The 18,873-nt window shown below is 42.2% G+C and overlaps 2 protein-coding genes across 4 annotated transcripts in view; one reads left to right on the top strand and one right to left on the bottom strand.

The window, feature by feature from the left end:
- LOC133538153 (gastrula zinc finger protein XlCGF57.1-like) overlaps positions 1-5,643 on the bottom strand; it is an 11,311-nt gene extending 5,668 nt beyond the window's left edge. The window contains exon 1 of the mRNA XM_061879501.1: positions 5,089-5,643. Within this exon, the coding sequence (XP_061735485.1) occupies positions 5,089-5,212 (124 nt within the window). The 5' untranslated portion in view covers positions 5,213-5,643. The remainder of the gene's footprint in view (positions 1-5,088) is intronic.
- Positions 5,110-18,873, top strand: part of LOC133538149 (zinc finger protein 260-like) — a 31,550-nt gene continuing 17,786 nt past the window's right edge. For 2 of the 3 annotated variants that reach the window (XM_061879494.1, XM_061879495.1), the window contains exon 1: positions 5,213-6,084. In XM_061879494.1, the coding sequence (XP_061735478.1) occupies positions 5,967-6,084 (118 nt within the window). In that variant the 5' untranslated portion in view covers positions 5,213-5,966. Of the gene's footprint in view, positions 6,085-8,946; positions 9,058-9,126; positions 9,999-18,873 lie in introns of those variants that run through there. The other variant, XM_061879496.1, reaches the window with a different exon arrangement.

The following is an 18,873-nucleotide window of genomic DNA, read 5'->3' on the forward strand; positions in this document are numbered from 1 at the left end:
AAATATATTTATAAATGATTTTTGAATGGTTGCTATTTTTAGAATATGTTTTAAAAATCTCACGTACCCCTTGGCATACCTTCAAGTACCCCCAGGGGTACTCGTACCCCCATTTGAGAACCACTGCTGTAAGCCATGGTAAGTTGTTCTCCTGACAAGAAAGGACTCTTTTTTGCCGTGGGAAGGTGACTGCTGACTGCTTAAGTAAGTAAGATGACATAAAAGCTCCACAGAAATGAAAGACGGTCGACAGGAAGTCGAATGGAGATATTTTTATCGCCTCTGGCTTCAAAAGAAAAGCGTTACGCCATATATTCGGTTTAACTACGTTTAGGGTTCATCATTAATTTACAGGCTTCATATTAGCCGCCACACCTAATAAAATAAAGTAATATAAAGTTGTGGAGGGGGGGGGGGCATGGCCTGCGGGCCTGCAGCGGAACAGGGTGTGCCAGCACCGGCCTCGAAGTCAGCGACAGGTGTGTAGACGGCCCAGGTGGGCCGTGTTATCTAATCACCTGTCGCTCTGTATAAGCAGCAGCTGGGAGGACAGAGGTTGTTGGAGCTGGAGTGAGAGTGAGAGGGGTTCTGCCAAAGAGAGAAAGGACAATTGCTGGAAAGCAACCTGCTACAGTATCAAAAATAAAACTGTATTGTAACCCTGATCCAGGCTCTCATGTCGGTGCTTGGTGGTCCGAAGAACCCCCTGGACGGCAACCTCCACAAAAGCATTAAGGCATCCAGAAGAAAGTTACGTTTGACGCTCTTTTTAGCTTTCATGGCCAATTTTATGCTAACAACGGGCCCAATTCCAACCAGTATTTCCTTCACTCTTAAACACACAACACTTGTTCATTCTCCCGACACGGTGTGTTCACAGACCATGGGGAAAATAACCACCATAACACTCTAACACAGTGGTCCCCAACCACCGGGCCGCGGTTGTGGCCCGATTGGTACCGGGCCGCAGAATAATTTTTTATTAAAAAAATTAAATAAATAAATACATATATTTTTAATTTTTATTTTTTTATTAAATCATCATAAAAAACACAATATACACTTATAATTAGTGCACCAACCACAAAAACCTCCCCTTTTCATGAAAAAACGTCCGTTTTTCATGACAAAGAAGAAAAAAAAAAAAGAAAAAAAAAGGACACCCCCCCCCCCCGGGCCGCGGGACAAATTGTCAAGCGTTGACCGGTCCCCGGATACAAAAAGGTTGGGGACCACTGCTCTAACATACACATTAACACCAGGCATATGCATGGGGTTGTCTGGAGCGGTGGCAGCGTGTCCCCGCTGTGGACGTACTATAGTATAGTCGAGATATACCAGCAGACAGATAAAGTATCTTCACAATTTAAGATAACACTGGCGGCTTTAAATGAGAGAAAGGCTCCTAGCAACGCGAAGCAAGTGTGACGTCAGGCTCTCTGCAGTTCGGTGCGTGCAACTATAACATACATGGCCATGGACACAAAGTTAAATCATGAAACAAAAACTCAAATAAAATCGATGCATGATTTATCCGAGAGAGTCTTGATACTATATTCCTTGACCCAGCCACACACAAAGAAGTTGTAGACTGCCATGCCTTTTCAAGTTTTCATCTATTTTGTCGTGTAGAATGATGTCTGGAGCACCAGGTAGTTCGAGATGTCTGGGAACACGCCCAACGAAACATCCTTTAAATCACTCGACAAGTTTTTTTTTTTTTAAACATACAGTGTAGGGATGAATTCCATTGCAAATTTGTTGTGTTTTTTTTTTGCTTGAATCTGTTTTTAGTGGTATTGTTAGCTTGCATACTTAGATAGTTTGCAATATGTTTGCTGCACAGTCACCATATTGGTTTGGTGGCCCACCACTTTGTTTACTTCAGTTCAAAAGTCATGTGACTGAATTTAACCTATTAAGCCTGCGACATGACGCGTCACCTCTGAGCTGGTGAAAAATAATTCAAAATCATGCGTCTCATCTGGATAGAAGAAGGTCGTGGCCATAAACCGAGAAGCTGGTCAACTTTCGACATTCAACTTAGACTCGGCGATGGAGGGAAAGAAACGAAACAACGCTCACTGCAGCACATTTTGTGTTTAATGGGGAACTGCACATTGTTTACATTTATTATAAAAGACATGACTACGGATGGATTTATAAATAAATAAATAAATGGGTTGTACTTGTATAGCGCTTTTTTACCTTTAAGGTACGCAAAGCGCTTTGACACTACTTCCACATTTACCCATTCACACACTGATGGAGGGAGCTGCCATGCAAGGCGCTAACCAGCACCCATCAGGAGCAAGGGTTAAGTGTCTTGCTCAGGACACAACGGACGTGATGAGGTTGGTACTAGGTGGGGATTGAACCAGGGACCCTCGGGTTGCGCACTGCCACCATTCCACTGCGCCACACCTCCTTTTAAAAAAAGAAAAAGTATTCTAAATACTAAATAAACCTAAATAAAAGTCTGTTTACAGTGGAGAAAATGGAAGGTCCTCTATTCCACTCATAAAATCCAATAAATAACCATTCAAAAACCACCAAGAGTACATTTCGTGACTTAAATATTAACCAAGTATTAGTGATTTTGTTGTTATAGGCGCTAACACAGACAAACCATTTATAACTGCGACGTGGTTACTATCACGTTACTGTGTACGTTATTTCGGTGTTAATAGTAACATTTTGTTATTTAAGACATTTCACATTGCTCCGACATTGTACTGTCCAGGTAGAGAACGAGACTCTGTCCCTTGTGGAGGAGTTTAAGTATTTTAGGATCTCTTTCACAAGTGAGGTAAAGATGGAGAAGGAAATCAGCCGGAGAATCGGAGCAGCTGGGACAGTATTGCAGTCTCTCTGCCACACTGTTGTGACGAAACGAGAGCTGAGCCAGAAGGCAAAGCTCCCGGTCTACCGAGCTATTTACATTCCTACTCTCACCTCTGGTCATGAAGTGTGGGTCATGACCGAAAAAAATAAGATTGCGGATACAAGCGGCCGAAATGAGTTTCCTCAGAAGGGTGGCTGGCATCTCTCTTAGAGGAGGGGTGAGAAGTTCAGTCACCCGAGAGAGACTCGGAGTAGAGCCGCTGCTCCTTCGCTTGGAAAGGAGCCAGCTTAGGTGGTTCAGGCATCTCGTGCGGATGCCTCACGAGTGTCTCCCTCGGGAGGTCCTCGTTGCACGTCCTGCTGGGAGGAGACCCCGGGGCAGGCCAAGGACCAGATGGGGGGATTACATCCCCTCTCTGGCCTGGGAATGCTTCGGGATCCCCCGGGAGGAATTTGCTAATGTTGCTCTGGACAGGGAAGTCTGGGGGTCTCTGCTGGAGCTGTTGTCCCCGCGACCTGATTCCGGATAAGCGGTTGAAGATGGATGGATGGATGGATATTGCTCCTAAATTGTTTAAATACTCCTGATTGTTTTCTGTGCTCTTAAGTTTTTTCATTTTAGATTTAGATTTATTGGTCTCCATTGGGGAAATTATTTTTCACTGCCGCACATGTAAACAATAGACATTACACATCATGAAAAAAAATAACAAAAAAACGTCATATTGTACATGAACAACACATTTACAGGCTTGTCAGATAGGTCGGCCGGGGCTGCTTTTTAGGGCAGCTACAGCTGCAGGGATAAGGCTTTTCCTGAGGTGGGCCCTCCAGAATTTGATAGGACTTGATAGGATTTTGGGACACCGATGGTCGTAGTGAAAATAACAAAGTTCCCACCCCATATTTGTTGACTGTGAGTTTTGTGTAAAAAAGTTGACATTGTTACAAGGTAAGAAGAACTTGATCCTCTCATATATATTGTATGTCTGAAACTGTCTCGTTTGAACGAACCATATAGTGCATCATCATCACAAGACAAGTCATCTTGCTATAGACAATTTATTTAAAGGCCTACTGAAACCCACTACTACTGACCACGCAGTCTGATAGTTTATATATTAATGAAGAAATCTTAACATTGCAACACATGCCAATACGGCGGGTTTAGTTTACTAAATTGAAATTTTAATTTTCCCGCGACGTATCCTGTTGAAAATGTCGCGGAATGATGACGCTTATGTTGACACGTGCTTGTGACGTTATTGGTTGGAGCGGACATTTCAGCCCAGCACCACTCACGGCTAAAAGTAGTCTCTTTTCATCGCATAATTACACAGTATTTTGGACATCTGTGTTGCTGAATCTTTTGCAATTTGTTCAATTAATAATGAAGACTATAAAGAAGAACGCTGTTGGTGGAAAGCGGTGTATTGCAGCTGCCGTTAGCAAAACAAACACAGTCAGTGTTTTTTTGTTTGTTGTGAAGCTTTAACACAGAGCGGTCAAGCAAACATGTTTCTCTACCACATGTCAACCAGCAAGTTTTTGGATGGGAAAATTGTAATATTAAGTCGGCTCTTACCGGAGACTCAAACGGATTATGCGACCTCCTCCTGCAGCTGTCATCTTGGCTCCTCCATTGGCTTCTCTCAGAGACACTGGCGGTCACCACAGCCCTCCGACTTTCAGGTATGACTTTATAATCTCACTAAAACACTATTAACACCTTAAGCAGATAAGGGATTTTCCGGAATTATCCTTGTAAATGTGTCTAATAACATCTTGTCTCCTGTAGCCGTCGCCTTTTTTTATTTTTCTTTAGTGCTTCACTCTAACTTTCCTCATCCACGAATCTTTCATCCTCGCTCAAACTAATGGGGAAATCGTCGCTTTCTCGGTCCAAATCACTCTTGCTGCTGGTGGCTATGATTATAAACAATGTGAGGATGTGAGGAGCTTCACAACCTGTTACGTCACGTGCAAATCATCTGCTACTTCCGGTAGAGGCAAGGATTTTTTATTAGCGACCAAAGGTTACGAACTTTATCGTCGATGTTCTCTACTAAATCCTTTCAGCAAAAATATGGCAATATCGCGAAATTATCAAGTATGACACATAAAATGGACATGCTATCCCCATTTAAATAAGAAAATCTCATTTCAGCAGGCCTTTAAGAATAGAATAGTGTTAATGATGAGTGATACAGTTAGTAAACATGTGAGAGTAAGCAATAAACAAACCTGTTCCGTGTAACTCAACTTGAGGCTTCTTGAACACAGCGTCCAGCAGATGACGTTGTCGCTCCTTCTCCTCTTGTGTTCGACAAAGTTCCTCCTTGTACTCTGCTAGCCTTCTTTCGGACATTTTGACTCAATCACAACACTTTACACTCACACTTGATCTCTGTTTAGCAATGTACCGATAGCTGTCTATCTGTGTCGGCCCTGCGATGAGGTGGCGACTTGTCCAGGGTGTATCCTGCCTTCCGCCCGATTGAAGCTGAGATTAAACCCCGAAGGAAATAAACGATAGAAATGGATGGATGATAGCTTCCGCGTCGCTTTGTGAGCCGCCAGCTAGCTATAAGCTAAATACCGAGCTAAAATAGCACAACAAGCGTCAACGTGCACTTAGACTAATGTATCAGCATACAAGCAATTATTAACTATGTTTAACTCTATTTGACGCCATTAATGTGCACATGTACGGATTAAGGACATACAACTATTAGTCATCTCCACCGAACGCCATCTTGCTTTATCCTGGTTCTGTTTTGATCGCGCGCATTGTTGTCAGATCTCGCGAGAGAAACAAGCTTTTAGCTTTCACTACCACGGACGTAGCATAGCAGTGTGGTCTTTAAGTCTGCGTTCAGCTCTCATTTCACGTGTGTAGTAATTCGCCTATTGTGTGCCAAACTGCAAGTTTATTCATTTTTCGTGTCAGGATAAACTCGACTCGCCTCGGTTAACTTTGAAGATTTGTCAGGATTGGCTTAGTTTAGCTCGTTTGCTAGTTAGCTTAGCTTGCTAGCTGCAAACAAAGAGACGCTGAAGCGATCAACACATTGCTAAGCACAGATCAAGTGTGAGTGTATAGTTTTGGTGTTTTTGTGAAAATGTGCGAAAGAAAGACAGCAAAGTACGAGGACGAACTTTCTCGAACAAAAGAGGAGAACAGGCGACGACTTCGGGGCGCTGTTTTCCAGAAACATCAAGTTGTGTCACATGGAACAGGTTTGTGTACTTCTTACTCTCACGGGGTTTACTAACTTTGTATGTCCGAAAATAAGTAGGAAGAAGCAGAGCTTAAATATTCCTACCCCTTTATAGTTCATAGGCATTACTAACACTTATGTTCACTTCCCATTTTCATTTTATGACACACTTTACATCAGTGAATTTTACATACAACAGTTATCTTAATTAAATAATGAAGTTAATAGTGAATAGGGACGGCGTGGCACAGGTGATGAGTGGCCGTGCGCAACCCGAGGGTCCCTGGTTCAATCCCCACCTAGTACCAACCTCGTCACGTCTGTTGTGCAAGACACTTCACCCTTGCTCCTGATGGGTGCTGGTTAACGCCTTACATGGCAGCTCCCTCCATCAGTGTGTGAATGTGTGTGTGAATGGGTAAATGTGGAAGTAGTCTCAAAGCGCTTTCAGTACCTTGAAGGTAGAAAAGCGCTATACAAGTACAACCCATTTATCATTGAAGTCAGATAGAATCACATACTAAGGTAAATCATTTCGCATTATCAATACAATCAATGTGTTTATCAGGATATTTCTTCTTTGTACTTTGTACACAAGATTGAACAACGTCTTAAACTGGATCATGTTAATACTTTGTCTGACTTCTTAGCTAAATCCATATCATGATTTAAATCCACATACTGATACACTAATGTTTTTTTACGCACTGTACGTGGCCACAAATGTTTTAAGTTACATTACTATCTATGTTTATGTTTCTCCTCTTTTGTTTTGAAGAATTGTTGTACATTTTTGGGTAGCAGGTTATAGTTTGCTTCATGCATAGAATGAAGTTCGATCTGGACAAACTGCGAGACCCTGAGGTGGCAGAAGTCTTCAAGGCAATGATAGGAGGGAGGTTTGCACCACTGCTCATTTTAGGTGCAGAAGAAATTGATGTCAATAGCATGACCACCACGTTGAACAAAGTTGTAACCGAAACAGCCACGGAGATCTTTGGCAAACTCCGCCCAAAGAAGAAACCTTGGTTCACTAATGAACTGCTAGACTTGTGTGACAAGCGGAGAGCCCTGAAGAAGAGTAAAAACTCACCTGAAGGATCTGATGTTTATAGAGTAATCAATAAGAGCATCAAGAAAGACATGCAGTCAGCAAAACAGAACTGGATTGAGGGAAATTGCTAAGAAATAGAGAAGAGCCTGAATGCCAACAGCAACACCAAGAAGGCATATCAAACTGTAAAAGAGCTAACTAGCAAAACAAACCAGACTCTCTGTAATCCAGAGCAAGACAGGTGAATGCCTAGCGGAAGAACAGAAGATCCTAGACAGGTGGACAGAATACTGCTCTGAACTCTGCAACCACACGGCAGGTGGAAAACCAACAATCTTGACATGTCCTCAATCCACAGAGGATGAAGATAGACTCTCCATCCTCCGTGAAGAAGTTGAGGTAGCACTGAAAAAAGGAAAAGCAGCCGGAGTGGACAACATGCCAGCTGAGCTCGTACAAGCAGAGGGCGAAACCATGATCGACACCCTCACCATCCTGTGCAACAAAATCTGGCAGAGTGGTGAGTGGCCTACATCATTGACCCAGTCACTTATCATCACACTTCTGAAAAAAAGCAATCTCCAGCTGTGCCAAAACTACCGCACCATCGTTTTTTTAGCCATCCCAGCAATGTCTTACTGAAAATAATACTAAATAGGTTAGAAACCCAAACTGAACATAGCTGTAGAACAGGCTGGATTTAGAACAGGGCAGAGCACCACAGAACAGATTTTCAACTTGAGAATCATTTGTGAGAGATACCTGCAGCATCAACAACAGCTTTACCATGTGTTCGTAGACTTCAAGCAAGCCTTTGACAAGGTATGGCATGCTGTACTGTGGGCAACCATTAGGAAATATAACATCAGTCCTAACTTTGTCAGAGTCACTCAACATCCGTACAATAAAGCTACCAGCGCAGTTCTATACAAGGGAGCTATCAGAGACTGGTTCAGGACAACAATTGGAGTGCGCCAAGGATGCTTTCTCTCTCAAATTCTCTTCAACATCTTTCGGGAGCTTATCATGACAGATGCTCTGGCAGATCATGAAGGAACTGTCAGCGTTGGAGGCAGACCAATCACCAACCTCTGTTTTAAAGATGAAATCGATGGGCTAGCTGGAGAAGAAAGAGAACTCGCCAGTCTAGTTGAGAGGCTTGTTACCACTTCCCAAGCCTATGGAATGGAAATCTATGCTGAAAAAAATCAAAACAATGACCAACAACTACAATGGCATCCACTCAGACATCAAAGTCAATGGTCAGGCACTGGACACGGTGTCGAACTTCAAGTACCTCGGAGCAATCGTGTCTGATGAAAGATCCAAAAGGGAAGTCCTTATGTGATAGCAAAATTACTTGTACTCGTTTTAATAGATTATGTTCTTTGAACTGGGTACCAAAAGCTGTTTATTGGGCTCAGGAATGTGACACTTAGCAAGAGATCTATTATCTGATTAAGCTCTGTCTCCTGTGACTTTGATGTAACATGTGGACTATAGTTGACGTGGGCATGTGTTTTCCCTCTTCCTTACCCCCAACAGAGCTAAATTGTTCCCCTTTCCTGAGTGACCCCCCTCCTCTGGGCAAACGACACCCTCTCCCCCTCACAGGACTTTGGGTATTCATTCCACTGGTGTACTGTATGTAAATGAGCATGGAGGGTGGGACTTCTGAGAATGTATGATTGTCATGTCAAATTCTAAAGGAGTTAGAACAAGCTGGAACGAACGGATGTGTCGTTCTGGTTTGGTCTCGCTTTGCAAAGCTTGTTATTATTTGTTTGTTACTTTAATAAATCATTTTAAAGCTATTTGTCACTAAAGGATCGTCTTTAAGAAATTTCCACGACACTTACCAGAAGTGCTCAAACAACTGCTGCCCTGGAAAAACTCAAGCCCATATGGAAAGACACAAACATCAGTCTGGCATCAAAGGTGAGATTACAGCGCTCACTTGTAATGTCGATCTGCCTTTACGCCTGTGATACATGGACCATTACACAGAGCTGCAGAAGAGAATTCAGAGCATGGAGATGAGATGCTACAGAAGACTCATGGGTATCTCCTACACCCAATATGTCACAAACGAAGAAGTCCGGCAAAAGGTCAGCCAAGCCGTCGGCCCACATGATGACCTGCTCACCACGGGCATAGAGCGGAAACTGGTGTGGTACGGAGGTACCAGAAGATGAGGGAGACAACAAACAAGATGGAAAGATAACATCAGAGAATGGACTCACTTGAAACTCACTGAGGCAATGAGAGCTGCTGAGGACAGAGAAGGATGGAGAGGGCTGGTCAACAGGTCGTCTGTGGTGCCAGAGCAACCCTCCAGGGTTATGACGTACAGGTACATGCATAGTTTTAGCTGTCTGCAAATGCACCAAAATATTTAATTGAAATATTTTGGATTCAATAAAAACAAGGTAGGTGTGTTCTCTATATCCAACATTATGTAATTTGTAACTTTGTTACAAAAAAGGTTTGTATCAAATGAAGTGTACTTTTGTAGTTAATTCCCCATATTTCTGCACAATAATTAAAATATGGCAACACTAGCAGTAGGTAAGAAGGGATTTTTGGTTTAAAACATGTTTTTCTTTATTCATTATTGAAATATTTCTTGCCACTTTATGTTGTATTTTGTTGTATGATATTTGCAGTTAATTTTATTATCGATGATTACGTCCAAAGAATGTTGGATCTTTTACTGTCAACATTTCCTGTGTATTTCGAATTGTGTTTGACTTTCTCTTTTACTGTTACTAAATAGCATTATTTTAGTTTTACTGAGATTCAAAAAATGTCTATTTTTGTCAAAACATCTATTAATTGTATTAATTTCTTGTTATTATTTGTATTAGCTTCTGTTTGTTGTCTACTGAAAAAAATCCAGCTGTTTCGTCTGCAAATAATACTAACTTTAAGTGTTTTGTAACTTTACAAATGTTGTTTACATAGAGATTGGTGTACGCCGCAAGATATATTCAGCGCTGTTCATGTAATTTCACCAATTGCGTCACATATTGACCCCTGTTGGTTAAGTAGCGTTTAACCTAGTTTAGGGCAACCATTTGATGCTATATCATTATAATTGGTTAATTAAGATATTGTGATTAATTGTGCCAAATGCTTTTGTTAGATCCTTACACCCTGCAGCTGCACACTGATTACCATCTATTGCTTTGGACATGTTCTGTAACCGTATTGGTTCTCTGCGAGTGTTCCACTTCGTTTATGAAAAACGTATGTATGTATGTACAGTGGGGCAAAATTTATTTAGACAGCCACCGATTGTGCAAGTTCTCCCACTTAAAATGATGACAGAGGTCTGTAATTTTCATAATTGGTACATGTCAACTGTGAGAGACAGAATGTTAAAAAAAAAAAATACAGGAATTCACATTGTCGGAATTTTAAAGAATTTATTTGTAAATTATGGTGGAAAATAAGTATTTAGTCAACCATTCAAAGCTCTGACTGATGGAAGGAGGTTTTGGCTAAAAATCTCACGATACATGGCCCCATTCATTCTTTCCTTAACACGGATCAATAGTCCTGTCCCCTTAGCAGAAAAACAGACCCAAAGCATGATGTTTCCACCCCCATGCTCACAGTAGGTGTGGTGTTCTTGGGATGCAACTCAGTATTCTTCTTCCTCCAAACACGATGAGTTGAGTTTATACCAAAATGGATACATGGATGATATAGCAGAGGATTGGGAGGATGTCATGTGGTCAGATGAAACCAAAATAGAACTTTTTGGTATGAACTCAAATCGTCGTGTTTGGAGGAAGAATACTGAGTTAGGGTTACATATATATATATATATATATATATGTATGTATGTATGTATATATATATGTATGTATATATGTATATATATATATATATATATATGTATATATATATATATATATATATACATACATATGCATGGGGCTTCACGGTGGTAGAGGGGTTAGTGCGTCTTCCTCACAATACGAAGGTCCTGAGTAGTCCTGGGTTCAATCCCGGGCTCGGGATCTTTCTGTGTGGAGTTTGCATGTTCTCCCCGTGAATTTGTGGGTTCCCTCCGGGTACTCCGGCTTCCTCCCTCTTCCAAAGACATGCACCGGGGGATAGATTGATTGGCAACACTAAATTGGCCCTAGTGGGTGAATGTGAGTGTGAATGTTGTCTGTCTATCTGTGTTGGCCCTGCGATGAGGTGGCGACTTGTGTGAGGAAGACGCACTAACCCCTCTACCACCTTGAAGCCCCATGCATATGTATACATATATATACATATATATATATATATATGTATATATATGTATATATATATTTATATATATGTATGTATATATATTTATATATATGTATGTATATATATATATATATATACATATATATATGTATATGTATGTATATATTTATATATATATATATATATATATATATATATATATATATATATATATATATAAAAAGCTAGCTCCATACATTAGGCAAATTAAATCTGAGAGATAATAGTGTAAGACTTACTTGTTCAGCCATGATAGCTCCATGAAAACCTGACATTTATAACAATTCAAACCGTTTGGAAATGAGTTGAAAATTGAGCAAGTTATGGTTATTTAAATAGCACATGTTTCTTGACGGGGCTTCACGGTGATAGAGGGGTTAGTGCGTCTTCCTCACAATACGAAGGTCCTGAGTAGTCCTGGGTTCAATCCCGGGCTCGGATCTTTCTGTGTGGAGTTTGCATGTTCTCCCCGTGAATTTGTGGGTTCCCTCCGGGTACTCCGGCTTCCTCCCACTTCCAATAGATGGATTGATTGGCAACACTAAATTGGCCCTAGTGGGTGAATGTGAGTGTGAATGTTGTCTGTCTATCTGTGTTGGCCCTGCGATGAGGTGGCGACTTGTCCAAGTGGACCCGCCTTCCGCCAGATTGTAGCTGAGATAGGCAAAAGCGCCCCCAGTCACCCCAAAGGGAATAAGCGGTAGGAAATGGATGGATGGATACATGCATGTTTATATATATATATATATTTATATGTATTTATATATATATAAATACACACAATCAGAGTGGAGCCCCATGCAAGATATCACCTGGTGGGTGATGCTAAGAAAGGTGAGGAATCAGCCCAGGACTACACGGCAGGACTTGGTCAATGACCTGAAAAGAGCTGGGACCACTGTTTCCGTGGTCACTGTTGGTAATTCACTAAGACGTCATGATTTGAAATCATGCATGGCACGGAAGGTTCCTCTGCTTAAAACAGCACATGTTAAGGCCCTTCTTTAGTTTGCCAATGACCATTTGAATGATCCAGAGGAGTCATGGGAAAAAAGTTTTGTGGACAGATGAGACCAAAATTGACCTTTTTGGTCAGAATTCCACTATGCGTGTTTGGAGGAAGAAGAATGATGCGTACCATCCCAAGAACACCACACCTACTGTGAAGCATGGGGGTGGTAGCATTATGCTTTGAGGGTGTTTTTCTGCTCATGGGACAGGACAACTGTACTGTATTAAGGAGAGGATGACTGCAGCCATGTATTGTGAAATTTTGGTCAAAAACCTCCTTCCCTCAGTCAGATCATTGAAGGTGAGTATTGGCTGGATCTTCCAACAAGACAGTGACCCAAAGCACACAGCCAGGAAAACCAAGAAGTGGCTTCGTAAGAACCATATTAAGGGTCTGGAGTGGCCTAGCCAGTCTCCAGACCTAAATCCAATTGAAAATCTTTGGAGGGAGCTGAAAGTCTGTGTTACTCAGCGACAGCCCAGGAACCTGACTGATCTAAAGAAGATGTGTGTGGAGGAGTGGGCGAAAATTCCTCCTGCAGTCTGTGCAAACCTGGTGAAGAACTCCAAGCAACGTTTGCCCTCTGTAATTGCAAACAAAGGCTACTCTACCAAATATTAATGTAGGCGTTCAAATACTTATTTCAGCTTTATCACACAGATAAATTGTTAAATAATCATATATTGTGATTTCTGGATTTTTCTTTTTAGGTTACCTCTCATACAGTGGACATGCACCTACCGTGACAATTTCAGACCCCTCCATGATTTCTAAGTGGGAGAACTTGCAAAATAGCAGCAACAAAGACATAACGTTAACGTTACTCACAACAAAGCTGAACTTATAAATGCCTGTTGCGACTCAAAACAACACATAAAATGAAGACGTCACACTCTCCAAAAAGTTCCTAACACACTGAAAGTTAATACACAACAGTTGCTGCTGCTCTGCAACTGTTTGGTCATGGTATGACTGCCAGCTAATCGATGATAACATCCTATTTAGGCTAGCTGTATGTACATTTGTAGCTATATTTGCATCCAGCCTTTCCCTCCACCCACTGTTAATGCCAAACAAACACTTAACAATCGACAGATTTAAGTTGCTCCAGTGGTCAAAAAAGCAATCGTTGGTTAGAAGCCGATTGCCAAATTCGTCCTCGTTGCCTTTGTCCTTCGTGATATGGCTCAGTAGCTTCAGTTTCTTCTTCAATTTTGTTTTCGCAATCTGCCTCCACACTCCAACCATCCGTTTCAATACATGCGTAATCTGTTGAATCGCTTAAGCCGCTGAAATCCGAGTCTGAATCCGAGCTAATGTCGCTATATCTTTCTGTTCTATCTGCCATGTTTGTTTGGAAAATGGACGGGTGGATTTACAGATAGCGAAAATCAGGCACTTTAAAGCCTTTTTTTCGGGATATTCCATGATGGGTAAAATTTAGAAAAAAACTTTGAAAAATAAGATAAGCCACTGGTAACTGCTTTTTATTGGTTTTAACCCTTCTGAAATTGTGATAATGTTCCCCTTTAAAAAAAAAAAATCTCCTCATTAACACAAGATAAAAAACACAAAGACAGACATAACTGATCAATATACTCGGACTATGGACTTAAAAAAGTTACGTACCGTGAGTTTTTCCCTTCATCCATCCATGGCTCCTCTTCAGGTGCTGCCGAACTAATGTTGTACTTCCGTGCCAGGCGAGGTCCATGCTGCTCGTTTGGCAGGAAATGTCTTCTTTGAAGTGTTCTGACACTTTTGACGACCTAGGTCGTACACTTTTCTCAATTGTAGCAATGACGTCGAGATGTTTCTCCGCTGAACTATCCGTACTGTTTCCCTACGTCATTTTTCGAACGTTTCCACAAAGGAGACGGTGTGGTCACATGAACTGCACATGACACACACATGTTTTGTACTGTTTCTGTACTTATTTTGATTATTGTTTTTCAGCTGTTTGTAAATGTTGCAGTTTATAAAAAAAGGTTGGGGGCGAGGGGGGAAGAGCCTCATGCATACATCCAACAAATCGATGACTAAATTAATCGCCAACTATTTTTATAATCAATTTAATCGATTAGTTGTTGCAGCCCTATATAAATAAATAAATACTTGTATAGCGCTTTTCTACCTTCAAGGTACTCAAAGCGCTTTGACACTACTTCCACATTTACCCATTCACACACACATTCACACACTGATGGAGGGAGCTGCCATGCAAGGCGCCAACCAGCACCCATCAGGAGCAAGGGTGAAGTGTCTTGCTCAGGACACAACGGACGTGACGAGGTTGGTTCTAGGTGGGATTTGAACCAGTGACCCTCGGGTTGCGCACGGCCACTCTCCCACTGCGCCACGCCGCTAGATGGATAGAAAGTACTTTATTTATCCCATCAGGAGAGTTCCTTCAGGAAAATTAACATTTTCAGCACAATCCCTTTCAAGATCAGATAAACATTACAGGGTGACAGAACAGGATTGCTGACGGGTCTGCCGACTTCCGGCGCCCCTTACAAAAAAGGTGAGATACAGGGGGAGTCTAAGCCTGGGCCTCTGGAGAGGGGGTCCAGACTGAGGCCAAGGGAAAAAACAACAACTCATAGCCATAGTACACATCCCTCTTACGTGTGTGTAAGAGGGAAACATCAAAGAAAACAAAGGACATGAAAGACATTAAAGCAGCAGAGCTGATACAACCAGCCACTTCTACATACAGTTATGAACAAAAAGTAAAAGAAACATATACACTGTGGTGGCCTCTGCGGTGTGGAGAGAGTATGGCCAGAGACAGTAGCAGACCCGACACAGCAACCAAGGGAGCCGACTCCACCGCCAACCAACTCTCGGCCAGTGTCCAGTCTGCATGGATGAGTGAGGATATTTCCAAGAAGACTGAGGTGTCTGATACCTGCTCATTCAGCCAAGACACTGTGAAGCTTGTCCGTCCCGGGGTTTAGTGCCATCTTTACAGCCCTGTCTCTTTATCCACATCTCCTCCAGTCTCTCCAAACTGACTCTAGTGTAGCAGAGACCCAGCAGCTGGTCTCCATGGCCAAAAGGCTCCCAGGAGGCAGATCCAGAAGTCCACAAAAAGCACCGCAGAGGTCACAAAAGTGCCACCCCTTGTCACACAGTCCCAAAGGGTCCCGGACCAAAAGGCAAAAAAAAAAAAAAAAAAAAAAAAAAAAAAAAATATATATATATATATATATATATATATATATATATATATATATATATATATATAATAACACATGTACACAAGAGGGAAACACAAAAGGCTGACACAAGAGCACAGAGCTCCTGCCAACAGCAGCCACTACAGCGGCACCATCCATTATCTTCCGCTTATCCGAGGTCGGGTCGCGGGGGCAACAGCCTAAGCAGGGAAACCCAGACTTCCCTATCCCCAGCCACTTCGTCTAGCTCTTCCCGGGGGATCCCGAGGCGTTCCCAGGCCAGCCGGGAGACATAGTCTTCCCAACGTGTCCTGGGTCTTCCCCGTGGCCTCCTACCGGTTGGACGTGCCCTAAACACCTCCCTAGGGAGGCGTTCGGGTGGCTTCCTGACCAGATGCCCGAACCACCTCATCTGGCTCCTCTCGATGAGAAGGAGCAGCGGCTTTACTTTGAGTTCCTCCCGGATGGCAGAGCTTCTCACCCTATCTCTAAGGGAGAGCCCCGCCACACGGCGGAGGAAACTCATTTCGGCCGCTTGTACCCGTGATCTGCGGCACCATTTTAGAAAAAACGTGTGTGTGTGTGTGTATATATATGTGTGTTTATATATTTATAAATATGTGTGTATATATGTATGTCTATTGAAATGTATTTTGTCTTGGTAAGCTTGGGTTTGTATTGGAATTTGGTACTTTGATAGTGTAGTGAAGGGAATTATATCTATATAGCGCTTTTTCTCTGGTGACTCAAAGCACTTTCCATAGTGAACCCCACTATATACATCTTTAAGCTACAATTAAACCAGTGTGGGTGATACTGGCAGCAGGTGGGTAAAGTGTCCAAAGACACAACGTCTGTGACTAAGCTGGCAAAAGCGGGAATCGAACCTGGGACTCTGTACCAACAGAGCACACCAACCACATAGGTACCGATGGGAGCTCGTCGGTACTACCGGGTACCGATCCATGTAAAATCAAACATTGCCATATATCGATTACTTTGTTGCCTGTGATGTCATGACATGACAAGTTATACATTTTCAACATGACATTGTTCACTTGTAAAAAAATATATATATATCATGTAGTATGTAGATTCCTAAAGTAGCCTTAAGCTTGACGCTCCTCTACTCTCACATTCACTCCGCTTGCTGCGGCAACAACAAAACAAAACTCCAGACGTTCTTCTTCGTTTGTATGGTTTACTTGTGATCTTAATAATTCAAAACATAAAACAGTCACGATGTGGGAACAAATGAATGACAAAATAAAGAGAATTTGTTGCAGTACTAGTTAGAAAAAGTATGAATGAGAATAAGTATGAGTGAGATCAAAAAACTGTGGCTCAATTCCACCGCACCTGACAGCAATTACCCATAACACCTTGTGTCCAAAAACCCCCTTACCACACAGATCCTTCCGCCACATATGCACTTAAAACAGTTACGTCATCAAATCATTTTGACAAATGTAATAATTACAATTAAAGTGAGCTTTATATAATTACTCTAAGCATTCAATATATCAGTTTTCTTATCATGCAAATAAAGTAAATAGTCCCATTTTGACTGAATAAACATAAAGCACCTTCCATAAAATGTAAATTAATTTAAACAGCATTTAGGCTCCTACATTACCGGCCCCTAATTGTTATCAATGTCCTTGAAACAATTACTTAAATGTGTTAACTCAAAATTTAAGGTGCCTAAATAGCCTTAATACTTCTCAAAAAGCTTGTAGTCCTTCCCCCATTCCAGTCGGGGTCTTTGCTTCGTCGCCATACTTCTTTACATGTCCTCTTCCCCTCTTCACATGGAACGGACCAAAGTAGTCCACACTGACTTTTGTGAAAGGTGGATCGTCAGGTAGGACCCTGGACAGAAACCTTCTGGTGGCTCCAATGGCTCCAGGTATCCAAAATTTTTGACATAGATGTGCCATCATGTCATTCCTTCCAGCGGGAGCTGTTAGCTCATGAATATGTCTCAACACAAGCCTTGTGATGTGTGAATCCTTAGGCAATATTACTTGCTGCTTGGAGTTGTTAGGCATTGCTGCACGGCTCAACCTTGACATGACACGGTCTGTCCTCTTGAGACGTGATCAGCGGGATTCAGAGTGGTGTTAACATATCTCCACTGAGATGTTTTAGAGTGCTCCAGGATTGCTGCGACCCTGTTTGCAACAAACGTCTTGAATCGGGTACACTCACTGTTTAAGTACTTGAGCACCGCCGTGCTAGCCGTCCAAAAGATAGACTCCTGGATTTCCAGCTCAAGCTCTTTTCTCAGAAGCTTATCCATCTTTGTCGCAACTGTGGCTGCAGTCAATTCCATTCGAGGAATAGTCGGAGATTTTAGGGGCGCCACCCTTGTCTTTGCCATGATCAAGGTGTATTGAGCTTCACCTGTTGAAAAGCGTGTCAGCAAGTAGCTTGTGGTTCCGTAGGAGTCTTCACTTGCGTCAGCAAAATGATGAAGCTGCGCAAAGGCTGGCACACCAAACTTCTTCAACTTGACGTATCTGTCAACTCCAATATTTTCAAGCTGTGCCAAACTTGAGATCCACTCTTTCCATCTCTCAATCACTGTGTCTCGATCCCAATTATATCTTTGCCGACATAGATCTTGCAGAATTCTTTCAGCAGGCAATATTACTGGAGACAGAAAGCCCAAAGGATCAAAAATTGAACTTACTATGGAAAACAATCCTCTCCTTGTGTATGGTCTATCTTTGAGGTTGATCTTAAACTTGAAGTGGTCTGATTCGGCACACCACTGGATGCCTAATGTTCTCTCCATCGGCAGGTAATCTTCGTCCAAGTCCAGATCTTGAAAGCCCTGTGCTTTTTCCTTTTCTGGGATCGAGTTAAGCAACTTCCTGCTGTTGCTTGACCATTTTGTCAGCCGAAATCCTCCTTTTGCCAACATTTTCCTCAACTCAGCACACAGGGTAATGGCTGTATCTTCATCAGCAACTGACTTAAGACAGTCATCCACATAAAAATTCTTGTTGACAGAGCTTGCCGTTTCCTGTCCAAACTCATCCACAAAGTCTGTTGCAGATTTTTGAAGTGCAAAGGTTGCAACACTTGGTGATGATGTTGCGCCGAAAATGTGAACTAGCATCTTGTGTTCAACGAGATCCAGCTCGTAGTTTCCATCAGGCCACCAGAGAAACCTCAGGAGATCAGTGTCTTCATCGCTTACTCCAACCTGATGGAACATGGCTTCCAAGTCCGCCATAACCGCCACAGACTCCTGGTGAAATC

This window comes from Nerophis ophidion, linkage group LG19 (assembly GCF_033978795.1).
Source record: "Nerophis ophidion isolate RoL-2023_Sa linkage group LG19, RoL_Noph_v1.0, whole genome shotgun sequence".
NCBI classification, from domain to species: domain Eukaryota; kingdom Metazoa; phylum Chordata; class Actinopteri; order Syngnathiformes; family Syngnathidae; genus Nerophis; species Nerophis ophidion.